The following is a 17,223-nucleotide window of genomic DNA, read 5'->3' on the forward strand; positions in this document are numbered from 1 at the left end:
CTTGAACAACAAACTGCAGTCCAACGCCTCACACCTACCATCTACCAAATGGCAGTGTTCAGAAAGAACAAGTCAGCAGCCTTTGACTAACAAGGTCATGGTCGAGTTTCTAAATGTAGCCCATGTCCATTCTCACTTCAACGTGCAGGTCTCCTTTCCGCAGCCAAAGAAATGAAGGCAATACACTACAACTGTGAGGGAAGCGGTCCTTTTCCTTCAGCTTGTGCTTTGCTAAAGCTGGGACATCCGAAAAGATCCCGCTGGCTGCAGTAGCCAGTCTCACTACCATACATGTGCTACACACTCAGCACACGAAATTTCAGAGCGAAATTCTGAGCTTCACAGACGAGACTTTACAGAAGAGGTCTCTCCTTGACAGAAACGAAAGGTCTGGTCACCGTTCTGATTTGCAAAAAACAGGACAGTCTAAGTGATGCACAGAGGCATGGACCATAGTCTAAGGCCCACTAGGAGGGCACGGTGTATGCAACCCTCGAGGTGACAGAGCAGGTTCTGGATGTTGAATTCACTTGACCAGGCCTACACATCAGTGCCCCAGCTAGAATAGAGTTACGCCAGGGCTAAAAAGGATACCACCTTGACATGAAGTCTGGAATGCAAGGCAGGGCTACATGCCTGTCCGCCATACCTGTTTGAACACCAAGCATTAGCAAACTAAAAGGAACTCAAATACACATTCATAACGGAATAAAATTCAAAAGAGATTAGGGCACCATCTGCAAAGAAACAAAAATATTTAAAAAAAGGCTCCATATTTTGGTGCGCCTCAAACACATTTTTGTAGCAGATGAAAAGGGAGTGGAGTGATAATTCTGCTCTACCTACACTCAACGGACCTCAGTGGGAATGCACTCTTGTAGTTACAGTTCAATCATGCACGCCCATAGGTGTCCTATAAAAGGTAAGGGGCGCAAATCAATCATGCACGCCCATATGTGCCCTATAAAGGTAAGGGGCGCGAATCTATTTGTCCTAGTGTGCAGAATCTTTTCAAACGGCAGTGAAGATGCGTCCCAATAAAGAAGTGTAAATCACAACATCCTGGTGTATTTGCAAGGAACTCTGTGATTTAAAGGAACTTCAATTCTTGGGCACAGTCCACCTTCTGTAAAGACTATGTGGAAACTAGTTTAGAGGGAGTGAAATCACCAGTTGGAGTGTGTGTTCTCATTACTCTGTGGTCATCAATTTGATGCAACTTGTACAATTATGCACACACATCAACAAGCATCAGTTTCTCGCTTTCTAAAGCCGAATATACAAAATGTTTTTTGTACAGTCCTCCATTTCATACAAATGCACCTTCTCAGCTTTTCATCTACTGATTGCAATATTAATATCAACTCCAATTCCAGCGACAAGGTGCAGTACAATGCTATAAACGTTCTAGTGGACGAGTGACTTCACTCTAGTTTACTTCACCTGGATAACTTTTGAATATTTCCCTTCTCGCAACAGATTTCCAATTCATGTTACAATATTAAACACTCAAGGAATTAAAGTTTGCATCCAGCTTCAAATAATATACCTACCGTGCTGTGCATGGTTACCAACATGAAAGCACAGCAGCCAACAGTTTTTCAAAACGTTTTGGCAGAACACGCCAGATAACAGAGAACACTTATTACTCAGAAGCTCTCACCACCCCCTGGAAGGATTAATGTACAAGCCATGTCCCTCAACACTTCTCCAAGTACTCCTTGGACCTCTTGCTCTATACAGTAAGTCTCACCAAGCAGGCTGTGGCTGTGCTTTGTTGGAGAGCAGATCCACACCATCATAGCAGAAGCCTCCAGCAGCACAAGGCGAATCATCTGTTACTATGGAGAAATCGCTGCCCAGACTGGTGGAGCTGCCCCGATCTCTTCGCTCTGAAAGAAAGGGTAGATTTCAGTTCAGATCTGGACAGCTGAAAAATTCAAAACAAAGCTAAATCTATTAAATTAAGTCAATTTATGCAATTCACCCTGATGAAAAGCTGTACACCACAAAGCAGGCGAGGAACACAGATACTACACATAATTGTTAATATCTTTAATCAGTGTCTTATGGACTAAAATAGAACACTCATTTGTAAAACAGACCAGAAGATGTTGTTTTTGATTGAGTGCATCTACTAAACTGAAGGATTCACTCCAAAATTATGCAATGGCTTTCCAAAAGTGGACGTCATCAAATGGAGGATTAAAACAACTCCGCATCCTCTTGGCCAGAGGCAACTATGCTCATGCCAAGCTGAACTCCGCACCAAAGAATAAAAGGGAAGCTGTAGTGGCCCTTGAACAGAAAACGGTATTTCAGATGCTTCTCCATTACCTCTAAAAAGCAATGCCAGCAGTAAACTGGTATAGCTAACTTCACTAAATGGTTTACCGACATTCAAGAAAAAGTTAGTAAATTATGCAAAGAAAATAATTACTTGGATTCTCACTACGTTGAATGAAAAGTAGGATATGATAACGTTTGATAACTTCGGAGGTGTGAAATTTAGATCCCGGGTGAAACAATTCAGTGCGAGATTCTTCACATGATGCACTGTTGAAAAGGAACAGGACTTGCAATCTCACAAGCAAACATAACTTTGAGCACTGAAGATCACAGCCATACATCAATGATCACTCAAAACACTAATAGTGACTGGAGAAAGGTTCTGAAGTGATAGTTATGTAAAGATGCAGCCAGGTTGCTATGTATACAATAAAATAAGTGTGGTGATGTCTTCTGTAAGAAGAGAACTTTCTGATGTATGTGTGACATCATTAAAGATTCTTTTGCAAGCAGTTGAAGCGGAGGGTCACTGAAAGCTGTATCTGAATAACTAGTTCTTCAACTTTATCAAGTTTTAAGTGTGATTACTACACTTTTCATGGCGACGAGGACAACTGGATCACTGCGCAGGGGGCGGTGTTCACAGTGACCTTCACCCCTGGATTTTAGCGGTAAACAGAGAAATCAGAAGAATTGCATTGAAAACAGCGAGTTTGAAATTTTTTCTGTGGTGCTTTTATTGGATAATTCAGCGACTAATCTAATTAAAAGCAAAAGAAAAAACTAAATTTTCATGAGGAAATCAGTTAAATAATTTAAATGACTTTGGCAGGTATTTCATTCATATTGGATTTTGGATCTCAAGCATTGTTTGTGCATCCTGATTCAACCTTGCTTTATATGAGGATTATTCAACAGAATATATTAATTTAAGCAACTGATGGCATTATTCAAGACATTATTCAAGATATATGACATTTCTATTTGAAAGCGCGTATGTGAAAATCGAGTTTAATTAGCTTTTGAAATCTTTATTTATTGTTGCGCAAATGTAAGCACTGCAATGCTGATTGAAGATAAATATTGCACGTAGAAGAGCTCGAGCACTATGGTACTAATTGAAGATAAACATTGCGCCAGTATAGAAGGAGGAATATACAAAGTAGATTTTGATATCCTGGACTAGAATAATTATTATTTTAGAATGTTATTTTAATTCATTATTTTAATTTGTTATAGTAGTTTGTTGTGTTATTTAATTGTGGTAATTATTTAAAAAATTTTGCAGGTATGTCAGATCAGGGAATGTCAGCAAGGGCTAATTTTTTACCGGTTCCCGGTGAACCATATATTCCCTGGAAAAGGTGGAAAAATATATTTTTCACTTATTTGTTAGCGATTGGGGGGGATAAATATGGTCCCTTAAGGAGACAAGCCATTTTGTTACATCACTTGGGAACTGAAGATAGAAGAATATATGATGATCTACCTAAAATTTCCTTGGGAGTTGTGAATGGACATCCAATTAATGTTTATGACAGGTCTCTTATGATGTTAGAGAAACATTTAACTCCTAAACTAAATGTAGTTTTTGAACGACATAGGTTTTTCTGTTGCTCTCAATCACAAGATGAGGATATTATAAACTTTGTAGCTGCTTTGCGAGGGCTAGCAGTAACTTGTGATTTTCAGGGTTTAATGGATTCCTTAATTCGTGATCAAATGGTTAGATGCACGAGAAACAAAAAAATCAGAGAGAGACTTGTCTTTGGATCCAACTCTTGATGAAGCTATTCAGATCTCAAGAAGCATGGGGAATACTGATGTTTGGTTAAAAGAATTTGATGTTGGGAAATCAAGCAACAAAGTATCCGAAAAAGATGTTGTTGCGATCGATGTAGAAGAAGTGAAAGTCAAAAGAGAAATTAAGACATTTGATAATAAAGGCCGGTACAAATAAGTTGCCTGAGAAAAGGACAATTATTTGTTATAGGTGTGGTGGACCAGGACATATTGCCACAAGTCCAACCTGTGGGGCAAGGAATTAGATTTGTAAAACTTGTGGAAGGAGGGGTCATTTGGCTAAAATGTGTAGAACAAAATTGCGGCCTGCACAACACTCCAATGTTAAAGTAGTAGAAAATCTTGGTGAGGTACATGAAGATGTGATTGTTGCAATTGATGAATGTGATATTTTTAATGAAACTAGTAATGACAATGTGGTTGGGTGTAATGACATTGATGGTACCAATGGTGTTGTGGTAAAAAGGGAAAGCACTGACAAGCTCGAAAAACCACATTGTAATATTATGATTGGAAAATCTATGGTAAAGGTCCTAGTTGACTCTAGAAATGTATTCACTATTATCAGTAAAACAGTTTTCATAGAACTAAAAGGGCGAATAATTGACCTACTACTACCGATATAAAAGAAGTTGGATATGGAGGAAAAACTATCAATATCATTGGTATGTTGTGGAGTGATATTGCTTTTAAAAGGAATGCTGTTCATGGGAGAGTATACATATCCGAAGATGGTTCTAATTTGTTAGATTGGCGGCACTAAATGGACCTAAATATAGTCCTCAATCCCAATAGTCAAGAACCTGTTATGGTCGTGGAAAGCGTGTGTAAGATTGAGACAGAGTGGAGTGAAAAATTCATGTCTGGATTCCCAAATGTTTTTACAGACAAATTGGGTTTGTTGAAGGGCCTCACACATCGCATAATTTTGAAGAAGAACGCGGTGCCTGTGGTACATAAAGTTAGGCCTATTCCTTTACTTGAGGGAACCTCTTCAACAAGAACTGAATAAATTGTTGGAAAGTAAGATCATTGAGCCAATAGAAGCATCAGAGTGGCTTGCCCCCATTGTGGTTGCCCCCGAAGGAGGGTAACAAAATTTGTTTGTGAATCGATCTCAGAGATCTGAACCTAAAATATCGGGGTGGATGGGCAACCCCTTCCCAATATTGGGGAAATGTTGAGTGGAATGAGTGGTGGTAAGGTTTTTTTCAGTCTTGGATAGGTCAGCTGCCTACCACCAAGTAAATTTACATCCAGAGTCGAGAGTCTTAACATCTTTTGTAACTCCGCTGGGCGCTTTCAGATATTGCCGCATGCCTTTCGGATTGGCTTCTGCAGTTTTCCAAAGGATTATGCACACTATTTTTAAGGGGATGGATAAGATCTTGTGTTTCCAAGATGATATTCTAGTAGTGGGTGAGTCTTTTGAAAAACAGGATGAGCTTCTAAATGAAGTGTTAAGAAGGATTGATGAACATGGCATGACCATAAAGAAAGAAAAGTGTCAAACAATAGCATTGTAAAAGCTATTGTTGAAGCTCAGAGGCCTGTAGACAAGGATTTGCTAAGGTCATTTCTCGGTTTGGCAGAAAACTGCTCAAAATTTGTATCTAATTTTTCTGATCTGGTTGAGCCGATGAGGGCGTTGTTGAAAAAAGGTATTGAATTTGAGTGGAACCAAACCTGTGAAGAGGTGTTTAAGAAGGTCAAAGATTCTTTGATTTGTGCTCCTGTGTTGAGCCATTTTGATATTCGTAGAAAAACTGTTTTGACGACGGATGCTAGCAATGTAGGTTTGGGTGCCATCTTGACAGTGTGCTGATGGAGAGGAGAAAATAATAGGATATGCATTGTGTCGTCTACAAGGTGCTGACAAATCTTAAATAACACGAGAGATACCAGAAGTCTGATTACAGGAACCTATATAGTGTTCATTCTGTAAGACAAAACCAAAAGGTTAATGTATGAGGTATAACAATCCTGAGTGATATGAATGTGAAAAACAGGAGAAGAAATGACTACAAGGACAGCCTACAAAGTGCTCAGAAAAGTACCCATCAGCCCACTCAATAGCGGAGCATCGTCATCTGGATTGTCCGGTTGAAAATGTGGTATCCAGTGTGCCCTTCCTCAGGAAAAACCTAAGGCTAGCAGAACTTGGACCACTTTGTTGACCCTCAACCATTAGAGATGACCAAGTGCAGGCTGAAAGGGCTTAAGTTGCAGTGCTCAGAAAGTTGTGAGAAAAAAAGAAAGAAGGATAAATTGTAATCCACGTGTTCTAAAAATACCTATCTTTATGTCATGTGAGAAACTTTATTGGGTCTGACCATCAAGGTGGTATGATTAAAAGCAGTGTGAAAAATAGCATGCAAGGAATTGCTATTCACCATGATTGTAAACTGGTCGACATGTTTCAACCTGGATAGGCTTTCTTCAGGACCTATGATGCACTACTGCAACGTTTTACTTACTGTGAAAAACTACAGAACAGCTCCACTTCCTCTAATGAGGAAAATGGTATTTCTTCTCCTGTATGTAAACAAAATAATAATAGATAAAGATAACAAACATTGTTATTAATTCAAGGACTATCACATATGCCTGATGCATTGATTAGTCCTCTGATCATCAACTCACCCAAATTGTAGGGAGGAAAAACCTCACCTCACCTGGCACTGGCTCAGAGTGAAGGAGGCCACGCACTAAAAAAGAAAACAAAAGCAAGACATACGTTTCAAAAAAACCAAAATTGGACTGGAAGTAGTCCATAATAGTTTATACACTTGCAGCAACCAAAAAAGTGGCAGTTAAGGATGTCAAAGGTTAAGAGTGACATAACTCTATTGTTGGGTGTAATGCACCAATTCCAAGGACCAGACCAGTGTCCCAGGGCCAGCGTCAAGGATTTACATCTGCCCTAGAAAAAGCTAGAAAGGACCCCCGTCACCAGCGCCTCCCATAGAGACATCTACAAACTAACTGTGGGAAGCCAGCGCTTGTCAAGGAAGTTTCTACAATCAATGTTGTAATATGCAGCAAACTGCATTGATAGAAGAGAGACTACCATGTTCTCAGACTGCTGGCAAAAAACGGAGTTGCTGATCTGAACTCCTATTCCGCTTCCTCACATCTTAGAAGAAATGCCAAAAATCAAAAAAGATGAGCGCTCTCACCTCTCCGTCGTTGCCTCGCTCTATGTCGTGAGCCGAGGGGGAGGTGAAGCTACTCTGTCGGTGGCCGCAGGATATACGGTGGCTGCGGACCTGAAAGGGAGCAACCACATGTCTCGAAACTGGTTTGCTCTCTTCGCATCCAGTAGTGTAGCTGTTATTTCAAGGAAAGCCGATGTGAGTTGTTCGCACCACCATTTACAAAACGAAGCCCTGATTGGGCAACAAGAATGTCTCGAAGGATAGCATTGGTTCGATGTTAACCAATGCGCGTCGGACAAAGCTTTGTTTACCTTTGACCGTACGGATGAAAACACTTGCAGTGTTGTGTTATTCCAACTAAACCATATCTGAAACTACTATCTTCGTGTTGAACGGTCCGTTATTAAACAAGACCGGATGACAGGATACTGTTGTACCTGTGTGTGCGTATCAGTAAATAAGCACCCGCGATCTCGAATGAGATGTCGAGCATCTTGTGTGCTTATGATTTGGACTGCACATCGCGGATGGTATCTCCGAACACGGAGTTTTGGGTTTTTTATACAGAGCCCAGGCTCGACATCTCATTCGAGATCGCGGGTGCTTATTTACTGATACGCACACACAGGTACAACAGTATCCTGCCATCCGGTCTTGTTTAATAACGGATATGGTTTAGTTGGAATAACACTCAACACTGCGAGTGTTTTCATCCGTATTGGTGTCTAGCATGATGAAAAGATTCCTTGATTATTTTGGGATTGATCATGTTCAAGTAGCACTGTTCAGACCACAGGCTAACAGCCTTGTTGAAAGGGTCAATAGGATTATAATGGGCAATATCCAGTTATCATTGGCAAATGGTCTAGCTTGGAGGGAAGAATTAAACAAGATGATGTGGGCTCATCGGGTAACCTCTCATTCTGTTACGGGAATTTCTCCTTTCATTGCATTGAAAGGAAGAGAACCAGCCACTAAGGAATCACCTATTTGGCTAAGGAAGAAAGATCAAGTTTGGGTGGATCGTGAGTGCATGGCTGAAAGGATGGTAGATTCTCATGCTAGGAACAAAGAAAGTTATGATAAAACAAAAGGAGTGAAAGTTGTGGGAATTGAGAATGGTGATTGGGTTGTTGTGAGGAAGTCTGGATTTGTTAAAAAGGGAGAAAGCAAATATTCCAAACCTCGAAAAGTAATTAAGGTCATGGGATCAGTTGCAAAATTAAATAATGGAAAAATCTGGAGTTTTGGACGTATTTGTAAAATCAATCCTCATTTTCCTGAAGTTGTATCTTGAACAATTGCACAGTTTAATTCCTACATCTGTTTAATTAATTTGAATGTAATTTTGATAGAAATTGTATATATTGTTAAATATACTAGACAGTAACATATTATTTAGGAAGTCGTCATTTATTTATATTTTGTTATGAGGGGGAGACGTGTGGTGAGGTCTTCTTTGAGAAGATAACTTTCTGATGTATGTGTGACATCATGAAAGATTCTTTTGCAAGCAGTTGAAGCTGAGGGTCACTGAAAGCTGTATCTGAATAAATAGTTCAACTTTATCAAGTTTTAAGTGTGATTACTACAATAAGTTCATGGATACATGGTTACAACATGTAGTTCTACATTTTACAGATGTACAATTTCTGACAACACTCCAAACTACCCAAAAAGGTAAAGGTTGGTTTAAAGGACTAATCAGTAATTAAGGGAGCAGGAAAAACAACAAGCTGAACTGCAAGGAACGTTTCTCAAGCCATTGCTGAACAAACCACTTTTGTGACAAATGCAGACTTAAATAGCCTTCCGAGAGACATTTCCTAGAGTTTAAACAGAATTTGGCTTAAAGGGTTTCAAGGATGAGGGTGAGGAGGGTATCCTCTTTGCTGGAACCAACAGAAGCAGCCCACCAATAAATTTTCACCAGATTTCCGGACTTAAATTTATCACTGAGCGAGTTGAACAAACTTTCTTTTGAGCGTAGGCTAGGCACATGAACACAGCATTGCTAAGGAAATAAAAGGATTCTAGAATGATGTTCCCCCATCATCACTCGTGCATGTGACATCCATGCGCCCACCCTCTCTATGGAGGTAGGTGTTTTTTCTTGCCTTGGTAGCTTTAGGCTCCCTTGGTACAGATTCAGATTGGTAAACAGGGGACTAAAACGTTACGGAATGTAATAATGTTGTTCAAGTTGATACCATTACCAGCTTCCTCATGACTGGTATATGAGATAAGGCGCGCTCTGTGCGCATATATGCAGTCAGTGGGCGCCTTACCAGTAACAGATCTAACCAAGTCCTGGTGAGAAAAATAAAATGTATTATGCCATTGTTCGGTTTGACATTTTGCACACAAACCTGACAGGATGTTCTGCTTTAACGCCCATTATATTGAAATTGTATGAACAAGTATTTAATCCCTTTAATAAGGAATGCCCGTTAGGTAGTATGAGACTGTTACTGCTACGGAATTCTGTTACCATTCAAATCGGTGTTATTTTTAAGTACTTGCATTTTTTTTTCAAAACTACCCAAGAAAATCATTGCCCTTCCTCAGTTGAGGAATACAAAATTATTTTCAAGATAGTGAATGCTTGGCAGTTTGCATGTAGTGTAAATGACAAAGTGTGTTGTGTGCTGCTTTTAACATCCCAACATTTGACATGAATTGCAAATATAGTAGATTTTATTTGTTTTAAGGAATATAATTTTCCAAAATAAATGATTGACTGGTTGGAAGATCTACGGACATCCTTATAGTGTGCATATAGTCATACATAATTATCACTGGACAATCGGTTTTTGGATTGAAGGGGACATGCTTACAACACTTCATACTTCTAAAAACTATTATTTTGGCTCTTTTTGCATATTTTGCAAGGGGTTTACTACTTGTGCGCTTAATTTACCACTTTGGTCTCAAACATTACTGCCTGTAGGATTCAGTCTTTACAGAGGGACCTGTGTTCCCAAATCATTTGATAGTTTACCCAGACATCAGAGCTGTACCTTGTGACACGACAAAAGCACATGGATTAAATGGCAATGCTTGTTGAACAGATTGGGGGTGGGAGGGTGAGTGGGGGAAGTATTCTTGTTAAAGGTACTTAGTATTTAAAATGTTATCCAAACTTACACTTGGTTACGTACTGAAGACAACAACTTTGCATCTTCTAAAATTCAGTGTATAGGGGACGATTTAAACAGGGGCGGAGTCTAGCGGTGGACCAATGTGGATGTATGTACTGCATTGGAAATTTGTGAAACTATTAATAAAATTTCTGGGATTACAACTAAATTTAGTGGGGCAGTAACGTCCCATAATGCGTTTAACAACTAAAGGCTGAAAATGTTAGTATGATTTTTCTATTTTTGGCTGGGACCATTTTTCCATGTCCATTTGAGAACTCTTCACAACAAAGGGCTGTTACCAGTCACTGCCAAAGTGGCTTCAACGTTAAACAAATTAAATAACAAAGAGGGATTGCTATGGCCAAATACAACACCGTATGGTCAAATAATGCCTTTCAGAGAGAGAAAGCAAAGTAACCGCTTGGAATTTCGGAGACAGTAAAACAAACATTCTCCATTCACTTAATTAGTTTGATCTAAATGAAGGTCAGAGAAACACTTACTGACATTTACCACTTCTGCTAGCAAATCTTGAAAGTTACAGGGGAGGCTGTTCCAGGTAAAATGTCTAATTTCAGTGACTCAAGCCTTGCTTGACACAGTTCCAATATTACGCTTTAAATCTTTCTCCCTGACCTATGCCAAGGACTTGATTCATGTCAAAACACATCTAGCCAAGCTTCCAACACACCTGAAATAACATGAACATGCTCAGATAACAGAACAAGGATGGGACTTCAAGCACGACACAGCCCTGGAAAGAACTTTTAGCATTAAATAATGTGAACAGGTCACAGTTTGTAAGAGCGACCAGACAATGTACTAAAATGGTGGGGGGGGAGTGAGGGTTGGCATTTAAAATGAATGTTCATAACCACATTTAAAAGAACAATTACTTTTGTTTAACACATTTCTAGATCTCAGCAGCTGCCACCGAGGCTTTGAAGCAGGAAAATCACATTTTGTAAATTCCATTTTCAAGTGTGTGACAGCAATAAATCCAGAATCATGCAATAAACCTTTCTACTCTATAAAAGTAGCATATAGAGGACATAACTCCCAATTAGTAAATGTGGCTTTAGATTAGACGGGCCCTGTAATTACTTTAGAGAATGCGGTACTTACTAAGCATGCCGAGATCTTCAAGGAGGAACCCGGGCTCCCGCGGTTGTGAACTCTTCCTCCTGGAAACAAAGAGGTACAAATATCCATCATGACACAGAAGACCAAGGAATGTAGCAACCAGATGGAGCTAGGGGAGGGGAGGAGGGTACTCACATTCTATCGTCCCTCACCAGCCTGTGGACACCAGTGAGATGCAGGAAAATGCAGGTGGGATACTTACACGCCTTACAATTCCACTGCCTCCATCAGCAGTGGGATGCATCAGCATCCACCGATACACTGCCTTCAGGCAGGAGTGTGCCCCCAACTTAGAGCAGAGAGTAACTAAAGAACAAGCTACTTTCGACAAGGTTCTTTTGGTTGATAGTCTAACCACAGATTCCTCACCTTGTGAATTTCCCCCAGACTCCAGGTTGAATTTGGAAACACAAAAGCAGTGCTCCTTTGTGCCGGTAGGTGGCGCTACACGACTGTCAACACATTACTATTCTGGAAGTGACAAACGGACCAACATATAAGCAGCACCCATTTATTTATAAAGTTTTATATAGCGCAAACAAGATCCCGAGAGTTATCAGAGCGCTTTACAATAGGATGGGAGGAAGGACAAATGAAAAATCGACAACAAGTAGGAGTAGGAAACAGGAATGATCGCATATCCAGGGACAGTTGCACAAAAAAAGAACCTTAATAAAAGGATTGTCCAATGGAAGTAAGAGCGATTTTCTTCAAGCAGGTGCGCCTAGCCCAAATAGGGTAAGAATGTATTCATAAAGAATTTTTGGGCTTCCAATTTGAATGCAGTCGTGTAAGAGATTCGGCGTACTTCCAGTGGAAGAGAGTTCCATAGCTTTGGGGCAGCGCCAGAAAAGGCTCTGTGACAAGTTATCTTTTTCCTACAGAGGAGTCGTTTCAAGAGGAAAGTCTTATCGCTTCTTGAGGCTCTTACACCACAAGAAAGCTCCAGTTTTGCGCCCTGGCTTAAGTTTTTCATAAACTCGCCCATGCTCCCAGGCATGGAGCCCATCAGCGACTTAGACAAGTGTGTAGATACCTAAATTGGGATCTTTTTAGATTGAAGAGACCATCCACAGAATGCAGAGGTGGGAGGGCAGTAAAGAACCTGTGGTTAAATAGAGCTCCCACCAGAAAGAGCATTCCAGTTGCCGATTCCTCAGCTTGTGAATAGAAAAAGCAGTACCTTCCAAAACGGTGGGTCTGCAGGCTGGCTCAGTCTAATAACACCTGCAGAAAGAACTCGTCAAGACGCTAATGCCTTGTGAACACATACTCACGTAGCTGCCGGACAGATGAGGATGGGCACTCAGTGTGCCAATGAAAAGGAAGCACCCTCTCTTGGGGTCCAAAAAACAATGCAGTCTCTTATTCTCTCAAGGCATGAAGCAGAGTAAAGAATGTCCGGAGGTTGGTGGCTTGCCCAACATGAAAAAACATCAAATTGTTCTTAAAGCTGGCTTGTCCGGAAGAAAGGTCGTACAGCAAGGTCAGACCAAAAGAGCCTGAAGTTCACTCATCCAGCATGTAATGCTGCTGCAACCAGGAAGGCCATTTGAACACCTTGGCTGCTCTTGAGGATCCTCCTCTGTGCTGGGCCCTAATGTCAATGGGTGTGGTCATGATGAGCTCAGCTTGTCATGAGCACCCTAGAGGTATACCTCATGACGAGCTGAGCTCGTCTTGAGCATCGAAGGGGTTAAGGAGAGAAGGCACAATGGACAACTGGGTATTGGTTCAAAAGAAGAACACATTAGGAATGTACAGCCAGATTGAAGTCCCAATGTAGCATCAAAATGGCTTTGGCAGGAACATATGCAGTAAAACTAATGGGATACGCATCACAACCGGTGATTTGAACAAAGACTGTTATTATTATTATTGAATTTTGTACCGCGCACGGTTACCCAGGGGCATCCCAGCGCTTATAGAAACCAAGAGCAGGCTACTAATAGAGGGCAGAGGAGCTACAATTATTCTGGAAAAAGATACGTTTTCAGATGTTTCCGGAATCTGAGAAGGTTTGGTTCGGAGCGCAGTGAGAGTGGGAGGGAGTTCCAGGCACGCGCTGTATGGATAGAAAAACTCCTGCCCCCTGAACGGGCTCTCCTAATTCTCTTTGTCTGAAGGAGGTGTTTGTTGTCAGAGCGTAAAGCTCTTGTGGACTTATAAGGCCGAATCATGTCCTTCAGAATAGCTGGTCCTTTCCCCTGTATGCTCTTGTGGGCGATGCAGAGGGCCTTAAAAGGTAACTCTCTCTCTGACAGGGAGCCAATGGAGTGCTCTTAAAGCAGGCCTGGCTGACTGCCTGGCCGGAACGTTCCGCAGCAGCCTTGCTGCTGCGTTCTGCACTTGTTGCAGGATCTTAAACGTTGACTCTGGCGCTCCGAGAAAGAGCGCATTACTGTAGTCCAGGCGTGAGATGATTAGGCCTTGGACTAACAGCTTCCGGGAGAGTTCTGGCAGCAGGGGGAGAACCTTACGGGCCGGCCGGAGCATTCCATAACACACGCCAGCGGTCTTCTTGGCGTGTGTCCTAAAGGACAAATCCGGCTCCAGCCAGACCCCCAGGCTCTTAATCTCCTTCTTTGGGTCGGGCGGGGTGCCCATGCAGTTGGGCCAGCTGCTCGGCGAGAGGGCAAAACTTGACTGGCCCAAGATCATCAGCTCAGTTTTTGATCCGTTCAATTTGAGCGATGACCTGGACATCCAATCAAACACCTCTCTCAAGCATGAATGGAGCGTCTCAGGCTGTTTCTCCAGCTGTGTCAGACTCACCACAAGCTGGGTGTCATCCGCATAGCTTATGGTCTTAAAGCCAAACGGAGACACCACACCCTCCAGGGGTGCCATATACACGTTAAATAACGTGGGGCTCAGGGATGAGCCCTGGGGCACCCCGCAGTGAAGTGGGAGGGGAGGGGATTTTGCGTTTCCTTCCCAGACCTAGACGGTACGCCCCTCCAGAAAGGAGGCCAACCATTCTAGGGCCACTCCTGTGACACCCGACTCAGCTAGACGTTGTATCAGCACCCCATGGTTGACGGTATCGAAGGCCGCACTGAGGTCCAGGAGGATCACTGCCACTGACCCCCCTGCGTCCAAAGTGCTTCTGGCCTCCTCTACCACTGCTAGCAGAGCTGTGTCAGTTCCATGACCCGGTCGAAATCCCGTCTGGGAGTCCCTCAACCGGCCATTCTCCTCAAGGAAGTTGGATAACCGATGGTTCGCCAACCTCTCGGCGATCTTACTAACTCCTGGTAACAAGGAGATGGGCCTGAAATTGGCCAGGTTCTGCGGGTCCAAGCCAGGCTTCTTCAGAAGCGCTTTGACAAACGCACTTTTCCAATCAGGCGGCACAGTTCCATGAGTGAACGAGAGATTGACCAGATCGGTCAAGGGCTCTCCTATCGCCAAGGCGGCCTGCTTTAAGTACCGCATTGGGACTGGGTCCCGAGGTGAGCCACTTTTCAGGCTCCCGAGGACCTTCAGTACTTCGCCTGAGGATACAGGGCCAAATGACGCCAGTAGATTTTCCGACATGCTGAAGTCCTCAGAAGGGGCCGATGTTCCCATCACCGAAGGGAGAGAACTAATAATGATATCAATTTTGTTCTTAAAGTAAGTGGCTAATTCCAGACATTTTTCCTGTGGTCTGTCGTAGACAGGAATGGGCTCAGGCGGTTTAAGAATCTCCTTCATCACTAGGAAGGCTTCCCTGGATGAGGACGCAGCGTGATTTACTCTCTCCCCATAGAAGGAGGCCTTAGCAGTACGTATAGCACGTTTGTATGTTCTTAATTCCATGCGATATTTTTCCCTGCTATTTGTCTCCGGGCTCCTCCTCCATAGTCTCTCCGCGCGTTTACAGTTCTGTCTCAGGGTTCTGAGCGCTGGGGTATACCATGGGGCAGACCCCATTCTCTTGTCCCTAATAAGCATCTTAAGTGGAAGCACATGGTCCACTGCATTGGTCAACCAATTCCTCACTGTAGCATCTGCAGTCACCGGATCACAACCCTTCTCAGGCTGGGTGCCCTCCAGACGGGCATTCCAGGCCTCTACAGGGAGCCTTGACCATGCCCTGTCTATTCTAAATTTCCTGAGTGGGAGGGTGTCATCACACTTAACCTCCCAGTTAACCATGATCAGTGAGTGGTCGCACCAGGGAAGAGCGAGGGGAGGCATAGCGGATATACCCGTCATGTTCGTGAAAAAGGGGTCCAGAAGATGACCTTTAACATGTGTGGCCCCAGTATTTATCAATTTCATCTGCAGGGCGCTCAACTCGCTCATCAAGTTAGTTGCCATTGGGTCAGTTACTTCATCAAAATGGCAATTGAGATCTCCCAGCAGAATGAAATTGGATGAGGCCGCAGCCAGGAGGGTGGTAGTTTCCATTAGTGACTATGTAAAATCACCCACACTCCCAGGAGGCCGGTAGACTAGGAGGCCTGTCAGCGTGCAGGTAGGGGAGAATTGAAGTGAGAATTGGCAGCTCTCACAGTCTTTGACCCCTGCCTCACGTGCCTTACAACCCAGTGACTCCCTATATATAATGGCCAGACCCCCCCCTCTCCCTACGGCTCTTTCAAGATGGTAGATCAGATATCCCGGCGCCAACGCTGTCACCACGTCCGGACCAGAGGTGTCAGATAGCCAAGTCTCAGTAAGAAGCAAGGCATCAACCTTGTGGTCCAGTAGTAGGGAGTTAATCTCTGTAGCGTGGCAGGGAAGAGACCTGCAATTAAGCAGGGCGAGCCGACGCAAGGTAGTGGGGGTGGCTTCTCCTAAATCTGGTTGGCAAACTCTACATCCCCTATAGCGCTTTCCATCTTTGGCAATATAGCAGCATCTGTCATATTTCGGTATTCTATAGGATAGAAGCTCATCCTTCGTGTACCTGATCGTGATAGAATGTTGGGGACTCGCCTCGGGCATAGCCACTGGCCCTGGTCCCGGATGGGCCCGGACGGGCACAGACGGGCTTAACTCTGGCGAAACTCCGCGCAGCGGACGCGTGCAGCGGACGCGCCGGAGCCATAAAGGACTGTTTTTATAGGGCGACTAGACCGCTCGGCGAATGTGACCCCACCTAAGATGGCCGCCAAAACCGGATCGAGCCCGGGACCTAGTCGAGTACAGCACCCAGGGATCGGGGACCGGGGGAAATGCCAAAATGAATTCTCAGCCCAAACGAGGGTAGGAGCGTTCAGTAGCAAGATTCTAAAAGATTCTAAAATAGATTTAAAAAGTTCGGTATCTTAGGTCCTAAATGTCGTGCAAATGCAGGGGGAGGGGGATCGGACACAAAGGAAAATTCAATAGCAGTTTTCAACAGGCTAAAACAACGACTGAGCGCTCAACTAGCAGCCTCTCAGTGATTCTATCTCAGTGGTTCTGCAAACGTAAAAAAAGCTAAAAGGGCAGAGAGTTATCCATTAACTGTGCTCAGAGAAAATGCTTGGGGAGCCAAAAAGAAAGCAAACCTATCCAACTCTTTGCCTGCAACAGGCCAAAGTGGCAGGTACGGCACCAAGTCACAAACTTGTCTAAGCATGTACAGATTTTGTGGAAGGGTGTCTGAGTGCCAGGATGACATCAATGACCTTAGGAGGAAGCTCAAAGGAGAACAACTGTCGCTGCTCAATCTCCATGCATGGAGGTGCAGGTTGCCCGTCGACACCCCC

At 43.1% G+C, this 17,223-nt stretch overlaps 1 protein-coding gene across 2 annotated transcripts in view; it reads right to left on the reverse strand.

Annotated features, from left to right (window-relative positions):
* MTMR14 (myotubularin related protein 14) overlaps positions 1 to 17,223 on the reverse strand; it is a 181,743-nt gene that overhangs the window by 66,531 nt on the left and 97,989 nt on the right. For both annotated transcript variants that reach the window (XM_086939383.1, XM_086939382.1), the window contains exons 15-16: positions 11,519 to 11,577; positions 1,754 to 1,892 (exon numbers count right to left, since the gene is read on the reverse strand). In XM_086939383.1, coding sequence (XP_086795509.1) covers positions 1,754 to 1,892; positions 11,519 to 11,577 — 198 coding nt within the window. The remainder of the gene's footprint in view (positions 1 to 1,753; positions 1,893 to 11,518; positions 11,578 to 17,223) is intronic.

The sequence above is a fragment of the Lissotriton vulgaris genome, chromosome 9 (assembly GCF_964263255.1).
Source record: "Lissotriton vulgaris chromosome 9, aLisVul1.2, whole genome shotgun sequence".
Lineage (NCBI taxonomy): Eukaryota > Metazoa > Chordata > Amphibia > Caudata > Salamandridae > Lissotriton > Lissotriton vulgaris.